Source organism: Anomalospiza imberbis, chromosome 30 (genome assembly GCF_031753505.1).
Source record: "Anomalospiza imberbis isolate Cuckoo-Finch-1a 21T00152 chromosome 30, ASM3175350v1, whole genome shotgun sequence".
NCBI classification, from domain to species: Eukaryota; Metazoa; Chordata; class Aves; order Passeriformes; family Viduidae; genus Anomalospiza; species Anomalospiza imberbis.
In genome coordinates this window covers 2,291,581-2,301,089 of record NC_089710.1, presented here as the reverse complement: position 1 = coordinate 2,301,089, position 9,509 = coordinate 2,291,581, and the positions used below count along the sequence as shown (strand labels likewise).

The 9,509-nt window shown below is 51.0% G+C and overlaps 1 protein-coding gene across 1 annotated transcript in view; it reads right to left on the bottom strand.

Moving 5' to 3' along the window:
- Positions 1-1,034: 1,034 nt before the first annotated feature.
- The window catches only part of LOC137463846 (zinc finger protein 271-like), a 473,788-nt gene continuing 465,313 nt past the window's right edge, over positions 1,035-9,509 (bottom strand). Inside the window, exon 2 of the mRNA XM_068175238.1 lies at positions 1,035-2,293. Coding sequence (XP_068031339.1) covers positions 1,365-2,293 — 929 coding nt within the window. The 3' untranslated portion in view covers positions 1,035-1,364. The remainder of the gene's footprint in view (positions 2,294-9,509) is intronic.

The window sequence follows — 9,509 nt, the reverse complement described above, 5'->3', positions numbered from 1 at the left end:
TGTTGTGTGTCATTTCTCCACCTCATGACTCAGCAGGAGTTTCTCCAGTAAGGAAATAAAGCTTTTGCCTGAAGCTCCCACTCTGCCCATGACAGGAACCCCTGTGAGTGTCTGTGACATCCCGACTCTTTGGCAGCCTGGGGACTCCTGGGATGTCACCGTGAAGCCCCCATGAGTGCCTGTAACAGATCGGTGCCTTTGCAGCCCAATGTCCCCTGGGATGTCACCATGGGATGGCTGTGACTGCCTCTGACCACACGGCTCTTTACCATCGCCAGAAACCCCTGGGAGGTCTCCATGGAGCCCCTGTCTCTGCCTGTGACATTCCAGCTCTTGAGCAGCCTGGAGACTCTTGGAAAGTCCCCATGGAACCCCTCTGAGTGCCTGTGACAAATCTGATCCTTAGCAGGCAACCATCACCAGGAACCCCTGTTGCTGTGGTCAGTTTCCATGGCAACCATCACCAGCCCCTGTTGCTATGGTCAGTTTCCATGGCAACCACCACCAGCCCCTGTTGCTGTGGTCAGTTTCCATGGCAACCATCACCAGGATCCCCTGTTGCTATGGTCAGTTTCCATGGCAACCATCACCAGCCCCTGTTGCTATGGTCTGTCCCTGGGCAGCTCCATGGAGACCCCATGCCAGGGGTGGTTGCCATGGACACCAGCTCGTGCCTGGAGCCAGAGCCCGTTGCCATGGCAACCATTGGCAGTCCCATCCCCAGGGCCATGGGATCCCAGAACCACAGAACTGGCTGAGCTGGGAGGGACCCATCAGGATCCTCGAGTCCAACCGCTGGCCCTGCACAGGACACCCCAACAATGCCAGCCTGGGCCTGGCAGCGGTGTCCAAACGCTGCTGGAGCTCAGAGAGCCCTGGAGCTGTGACCCTTCCCTGGGGAGCCTGGGCAGTGCCCCAGCAGCCTCTGGGCAAAAACCTTTTCCTGAGATCCAACCCCAGCCTGCCCTGACTCAGCTGCTGCCCTCCTGCCTCCAATGGAAAGCACAAAAGGCAAAGATCCCAGGCTGGGAGGAGAACAATTTACTGGGAACAGCAACGAGACAAGGAACAAACAGGACCAGAAATAATACTGATAACAGAAGGGATAAGAAAAGTTATTTACAGGGAAATCTACATCACAACTGACTGGCTCTTCCTGGCCATGTATTTCCTCCTGCCTGGAAAGGACACCCTTCTCCTCGGGGACAGAGAGAGAGAGAGAGAGTCCCTTTCCTGCCCCTGGCAATGACCTGAGGTGGGAGTGAATGTAATGACAGGGCCATGGCCAGACCCTCATGTTCTTCAATCCCACACCATGTCATTGGCAGGGGCAGGAAAAGGGAAAGATCTAATCCCAGCATGGATCACAGGGAACATGGATCACCAGAGCTCTTCCCAACATGCGTTCTCCCATGGGGGATGGAGCTGGAGCAGTGCACAAAGCTCTTCCTGGAGCTAGGGCATTTGCAGGGCTTCCCTTGCTGGTGTCTCTGTTGGTGTCTGGTCAAGTGAGAGCTCCTGGAGAAGCTCTTCCCACACTGGGGACACGTGTAGGGACTCTCTCTGGTGTGGATGTGCTGGTGCCTGATGAGATGGGAGTTTTGCTTGAAGCCCTTCCTGCAGTGGGGGCAGCGGAAGGGCCTCTCCCCAGTGTGAATCCGCTGGTGCTTGAGAAGAATGGATCTGGTCTGAAAGCTCTTCTGACAGTTGGGACATTCGTAGGGCCTCTCCCCAGTGTGGATCATTTGGTGGATGATCAGTTGGGACTTCTGGCTGAAGCCCTTCCCACATTCCCCACACTTGTATGGCCTTTCTCCAGTGTGGATCCTCTGGTGGCAGATCAAGTGGGACCTTCGGCTAAAGCTCTTCCCACATTCCCCACACTCGTAGGGCCTCTCCCCAGTGTGGATGCGTTGGTGGATGACGAGGGCAGAGCTGCAGCTGAAGCCCTTCCCACATTCCCCACACTCGTATGGCCTTTCCCCGGTGTGGATCCTCTGGTGGCGGATCAAGTGGGACCTTCGGCTGAAACTCTTCCCACATTCCCCACAATCGTAGGGCCTCTCCCCAGTGTGGATGCGTTGGTGGATGATGAGGTTGGATCTGTAGCTGAAGCCCTTCCCACACTCCCCACACTCATACGGCCATTCCCCGGTGTGGATCATCTGGTGGCAGATCAGGCTGTTGCTCTGCCTGAAGCTCTTCCCACACTCCAAGCACTTGTAGGGCTTCTCCCCATGGTGAACCTGCTCATGGACCACCAGCTCCGAGCTCTGACAGGAGCTCTGTCCACCTTCCTGGCACAGGGTGGGTCTTTCCTCCTCAGAGCACCCTGAGCTGGGTTTCCAGCTCCTCCTCCTGTGGGATCTCCAGGGCTTTTCCTCCCCGTTGGATTCCTGCGCCATGGAGCCGGTCAAAACGGCCTCTGCCACGAGGTTCTGCCATGGGGATTTGTCCGTCCTGGTCTCCATCTTCAGCTCCTTGTCTGGGGGAGGAAGGACAAGGAGAGGTTGGGATTTGCCTCCGTGCCATAGGGAAGGGGAAGGAGATCCCCCCAGTGCGTCCCCAGCAGGATGGCGTTGGCAGCGATGTTGTCCTGTAGTCGGGGCCTGTGCTGGTCTGAGAGATGGAGCAGGAGAGAGGGGGAAAGGGGCACTGACTTCCTCCTCACCTGCCCGGGGGTGCCAGGCCTCCTTTTTCTTCCTCGCCGCTACCTCCTCCATCTGGTGAAGTGTTGGAGATAGGAAATTCTGTTTTGGGAGAAAAACAAGGGATGAGCACAATGAGTTTTGTACTGGTTTGAAGGCAAACCAGGGGAGAGTCTAAGCCAGAATTACAATTTAGTAAGAATATTAAGATCAAGGCAATGATACAGAAACACTGGCTTAGACTGACAGAGTCAGGATTTAACCTGACACCCCGTTGGTCAGGGTGGTGGTAGCTGTCGGATGAAATGGTGTCTGCAGTCCTGTTGGAGTGATGAACGTGATTCTGTCAAAGCGGTGATCCTGTAGAAGGGTCTGGTCTTCCTCTGAAGGTCCAGTGGTGGTTATGGAGCTCTTGTCCTCTGGGAATCCAGTAGGCAAGGTGGTCCTGGTGTTGGAAGGGTGAGATTATATCCAGGTAGGAATGCTTGGTTCCTCCCCCTGGGCGGAGCATCCCACAATGGGATGATGTAATTTTATCAGTTCTGCAGTGGCACTCAATGGCCCATTAACAGAAGATAGCCCCTGGAGGGCGTTATCAGGGCTGAGCCATGGAAGAGATAAAGAACACTGCCCCACCTGTTTATCACAGTTTATGAAGATGGTGACTGAAAACATACTTTGGGTTACATCTTACATTGCACCCTGAAACAGTGAGGCAATCCCAGCTCGGGGTGGGGGGTGAACACCACCCCCCTTTCCAAACTGGCTCAGGTGTAAAACCCCCACCCTGGGAAGGCCACGCACACAGGGGACAATGTCACACTTGCCCCACCTCAGGGGAGGTCTCTGTCCCGGTCACTCCCTTGCTCTCCCCCCTTTTCTCTTTCTTCCATCTCTCCCTCTACCTCACATTTACTGTTCAATAAAATACACTTGGGATTTGGTCTCGTTAGCACCTTAATTGTGGCAGAGGCACCTCTCTAACAATTTTTTAACCAGACTGAGACATTATTTTGGTGCAGTGAGTTCAGGGCGCTGTTGTCTGACCCCAAGTGCCTTTGTCAACAGCATGGTTTCCTCCTCTAAGGCGGTTATGGTTCTTTCTGGAGGAACTCTTGGAAACTTCAATGCAGGTTCTTCAGTGTGACTTTTGGGAGAACTTATGAGGAAAATGGCTGTTGTGGGTGGCCAGTGTAAAGAAAATATTTTGTTGTCCTTCCTAGAAAAGTTTGTTAAAATCACTGGAGGAAAGGGAGCAAATGATAGCAGCAAGACTGACAAGGATCATTCACCCCAAGGTGAGGAACACAAGGCTGCATGAAGTCGTACAAGAAGCCCAGCTCAAATAGCTAAATTCCCCAATAAGTCCCAAATTCACAGGCTTGGGGGCTTTGCCAAATGAGTTAGTTAGATATGATAGTTAGAGAAAGTAGCATGTACTTTTAGTATCCTCTTTTATATAGTATATTAATGCATTATAGCATAATTATAATAAAGAAATCATTCAGCCTTCTGAACTGGAGTTAGACATCTTCATTCTTCCTATTGGGTTCACCTGCATCTACAACAGCCAAATGTGAGAATCATTTTTCTCTTCATCCCTGTCACCATTGTGACAGGTAGACTGAGCTTTCCCTTCCCTTTATTAATCTGTATTGGGCCAAACTTCCACTTTTCTTTTATTGGAACCTGCCAGTAGCTGAGCTGGAGCTGTGCAGGAACCAATGAAATTTGGAATTGCCACAGAATTGCTTCTATTGTCGGTTTGTTCATGTTTGGGATTTGTTTGCATTTCCATCACAAGTGACTTGTGGGAATATCAAATATTCATCAAAGTATTTTATGCAGAGTTAAGTTTGATTTCTGCTGAGATTATTTTGTCTGGTGCCGAAGGGATGCTCCAGGGTAGTCTGTGCCTCTCGCCCTGGAGGATGCTTGGGAGGGGCTTGGGGGGGTTGTCCCTGTCCCTTTTACCCCAGGCCATTCCCCAGGGTCTGTCCCTGTCATCCAAAGCCATTCCCCAGGGGGTGTCCCTCTCTCACCTCAGACCATTCCCCATGGGGTGTCCCTGTCCCTGTCACCCCAGGCCATTCTCGAGGGGGTCTCCATTGTTCTCACCCCATGGAATGCCTGGGGGGTCTCCCTCCCACTCACCCTGTGCCAGGAGTTGTTTGGGGCAGTCTCTGTCCCTCTCAGCCCTGGGAGTGCTCGGGGGTCTTTGTCCCCTTGCCCTGGGGGATGCTCGTGGGGTCTCCATCCCTCTGGCCTCAGGGAATGCTTGTGCAGGGCTGGGGACCAGGGGCTCTGTGTCCCTCTCACCGCTGAGGGTGCTCAGGGCGGGGGGGGCTCTCCAACATTCTCATCCCTGGGGAGGTGGGGGTTCTCTGCCCCTCTCAGCCCTGGTGTGACCCCGCCCAAATGTCATCAGGGTCAGAGGGACAGAGACATCCCCAAACGCCCAGAAAGGCTGAACCTGGGATTTGATTTGGGATGAGGATTTAGGAAGAGGGTGGAATTGGGGCTGGGTTTGGAGTTGGGACTGAGATTTGGATTAGAGCTGGGATTGGGGTTAAGGCTAGTCATGGGATTGGCTTTAGGGCTGGGGTTGGGATTGGGTCTGAGGCTAGATAATTCTGCCTCTGGGATGAGATTAAATACAGAACTGTGAGTGTGTCTAAATGTGGAGTGAGATTGAGAGCAGGATCAGGGTCAGGTTTGGGACTGAGCGCACTCAGAGTGGAACAGGCAGGATGTCACTGCAGGATGTCCCTGGAATCGTCCCAGCCCTCCTCAGGCACCTCCAAACATGGGGGGCAGCTGGGTTCTCCAAGATCCAGGTGCTCCCACACTGCCCCTCAATACCAGGTGAGCATTCCCTGCGGGCAGCCCTGAATGTGACCCTTGGGGCTCTGGGATCAGCCTTCACATCCCTGTGGGAGCAGGTGCAGACATGATGAGAGATTTTTCCCCTGCCTCTTTCCTGAGGAAGGGTGAAGCCCAGCTGTCCTTTCCTTCTGGTGCCTTCTACTCTCCTCAGCTGAGGATGCCAAACTCCCCACGGGCAGGAAGGTCCCTATTCCCTGTTTCTTTGTGACTGCTGCGTGGAACATCCATTCAGAATGAAGAACGTTCTGACAGCCCTGCTGAATGACAGCGGGAGGAGATTTGTGCGAAAGGGAGGAAATTGTATTTTGATTGGAAATACAAGTCACAAAATTATTTCTTTCCATCCCATTCCTTTTCAGTCAGTTGCAGTTCTGTTTTCAGAGTGCCACCTTCTCAGTGTTTGTGTCCTCTTTTCTCTCCTGCCTCTCTTTGCCTGCTCTGTGTCTCTCTCAGTGTCTCCCTTGATCCAGGGCAGCTCCCACCAAAGGCCCTGCCCTGATTTCATTCCTAATCCATGAGCTACAACAACTATGGGTGAAGTTATGAAGGCTGGCAGTGAAATGTCACTGTAGGATCTTGCTCCACTTGGCTTCTGGCTCCTTGTTAAGAGCTTTGCCTTCAAGGGCAGGAACATCTTTTCCTGGCTGGGAACTGGAATTTCAGCCCCTGGGAGTGTTGCCGTGGATCCCAGAGGGGCATTCCCGAGGCTCCCAGGGTGCTGCTCCTGCCGTGGCTCCCAAGGAGCCGTGTCACATCAGGGAGAATCTCAAAATCTTGGTTATCTCAGGGGTCATTTATAGTCCTCTGTGGAAGGGGGGGACAGGCAAAAGACAATGAATGTCCATTGAAGCCACCAAAGGGGAACAGGTCATGTTATCAGCAGTGAGCGAGAGCCATTGTCTTCTTGGTCCATCAACCACACCTGGGCAAACATCTCGCATTGATCAGGCCAGCCCTCCTCCCTGTGGTAGGGGTCTGAGTCTCAGTCTTTGGGAGGGGCTTCAATCTCCATCCATCACAGTGGTCATGAGGCAGATGAGGGGTCTTCCGTGGGAGATCACCAGAGTTACCCCAGAAAGTTCATTTGGCCAAGAGGTGGGAAAATTCATGGGTTGAGCAGGTATTGTGAAGCAGGTGTAAGCATGTACAACAAGCCGCTCCTTGCCAGGCCCTGCTCAAAGCGGTGGTCCGTGGTGGCACAGCAAATACACCTGCAAAAATAATCATCCACCTCTCCAAGCCAGAACTCCGATCGGGGTCTCCAGGATCTCAGTCTCTGCCATTGTGGCAAACGTGAGGCAAAAATGAGGGGAACTTGGGACCGTCTCTTACACAGGGGCGTGCATGTCCTTTGAAGGGGAACGATCCCCACATGCTTCCAGCACGGCAATAAACACACAGTCTCTACAGCTCCGTACGGGATTTGTGGGGATCGATTTTTCATCCACGTTTCAGCAGCAGAGCTAGCAGACTAAACAGCGTATTTTACCTATGCTGGCAAGCTACTAATGATTCAAAGCAGCACATTTCACCTAAATACACATGGATTTCCACCCTGTTAAATTTACCCTGTAAAATACCCTGTTTCAACTCCCGAGCACCCCCTGGGCTGAGAGGGACAGAGACTCCCTTGAGCACTCCCCTGGCACAGGGGTGAGAGGTAGGGAGACCCTCCCCGGCATTCCCTGGGGTGAGAACGATGGAGAAATGGAGACCCCCTGGGGAATGGCCTGGGGTGAGAGGGACAGGGACACCCCTTGGGGAATGGCCTGGGGTGACAGGGACAGGGACAATCCCCCAAGCTCCTCCCAAGCATCTGCCAGGACAAGAGGCACAGAGACACCTCAAGCATCCCCTGGGCACTGGACAAAACAAACTCGGCAGAAATCAAACTTCACCCTACATAAAATGCCTTGAGGAATATTTGCTCTTCCCACATGTCACTTGTGATGGAAACGCAAACAAATCCCAAACATGAATAAACTGACAATAGTAGCAATAATGTGGCAGTTCCAAATTTCATCGTTTCCTGCACAGCTTCAGCTCTGCTGCTGGCAGGTTTTGATAAAAGTGAAAATTTGGCCCAATACAGATTATTAAAAGGAAGGGAAAGCTCTGTGTAGCTGTCACAAAGGTGACAGGGATGAAGAAAAAAATTATTCTCACATTTGGCAAAGCCCACAAGCCTGTGAATTTGGGAGTTATTTGGGAATTTAGCTACTTGAGCTGGACTTCTAGTAAAACATAAACTTTAAGGGATTTAGAGATTTTAGAGGAGCTAAGATTTTAGTTAGAGATAAGCCTTACTAGAGTTAATTAAAACAAATGAGTAGGCCTTGATAAAGTTAGGAGTTAGTAGTTAACTAATAACTGATTGCTTGTCAACACAGTGTTTAGTTAGCTGGGTTTATAATGAAGAATATAGAAACAGACAAATAGCTTTTAGGAACATAAGACAGTTGTGGGCCTCCTCTGTTCTGAAACCAATTGAAGACAGGGAATGGGAGCTCTACCAAGGTTCATTTGTCATATTTGCATTGAAATATTTGCATTGAAAAGGTAGAAAGGTCAGAATGAGGAAGACTTCATTTACTTCCTCATTTTGGGACCCCTCCCCATGAAGGGACCACCGACCCATTTCAAGGAACAAACTACTTAATATTAATATTAAGCTATTAAGCATGCTTAATATTAAGCATGCTTAATAGCTTTTGAAATGATTAGCTTATGAAGTAAGGAATGGGATGTACCAAATTTATGAATATGTATTTGCATTTTGGGTATTCAATACTTGTATGGATAAAAGGACTCTGTAATCATTTGAAAGGGGCAGTGTGTATTTGGGAGCTATCCCGCACGCTGCCCGGCATCGTAATAAACATACACTTTCTAACTTTAAACTGTTAGATAGTTTTTGCCCGTCACAGTTGGATATCGGTACTAGATCAATATCCATATTTCTTTAATAAATCACTAGGACTTTTGGCAGCCTTGTGTTCCTCAGCTTGTGGTGAATGATCCTTGTCAGTCTTGCTGGCATCATTTGCTCCCTTTCCTCCAGTGATTTTAACAAACTTTTCTAGGAAGGACAACAAAATATTTTCTTTACACTGGCCACCCACAACAGCCATTTTCCTCATAAGTTCTCCCATAAGTCGCACAGAAGAAGCTGCCTCCAGGTGCTCAAGAGTTCCTCCAGAAAGAGCCAGAACCTCCTGAGAGGAGGGAACCATGCTCTTGTCAAAGGCACTTGGGGTCAGACATCAGTGCCCTGAACTCACTGCGCCAAAATAATGTCTCAATCTGGTTAATTAAATTGTTAGAGAGGTGCCTCTGCCCCAATTAAGGTGTTAACGAGACCAAATCCCAAGTGGATTTTATTGAACAGTAAATGTGAGGTAGAGAGAGAGATGGAAGAAAGAGAAAAGGGGGGAGAGCCAGGGAGTGACAGGGACAGAGACCTCCCCTGAGGTGGGGCAAGTGTGACATTGTCCCCTGTGTGCGTGGCCTTCCCAGGGTGGGGGTTTTACACCTGAGCCAGTTTGGGAACGGGGGGTGGTGTTCACCCCCCACCCCGAGCAGGGATTGCCTCACTGTTTCAGGGTGCAATGTAAGACGTAACCCAAAGTATGTTTTCAGTCACCATCTTCATAAACTGTGATAAACAGGTGGGGCAGTGTTCTTTATCTCTTCCATGGCTCAGCCCTGATAACGCCCTCCAGGGGCTATCTTCTGTTAATGGGCCATTGAGTGCCACTGCAGGACTGATAAAATTACATCATCCCATTGTGGCATGCTCCGCCCAGGGGGAGGAACCAAGCATTCCTACCTGGATATAATCTCAGCCTTCCAACACCAGGACCACCTTGCCTACTGGATTCCCAGAGGACAAGAGCTCTGTAACCACCACTGGACCTTCAGAGCAAGACCCATCAGGTGATCCCTTCTGCAGGATCACAGCTTTGACAGAATCAC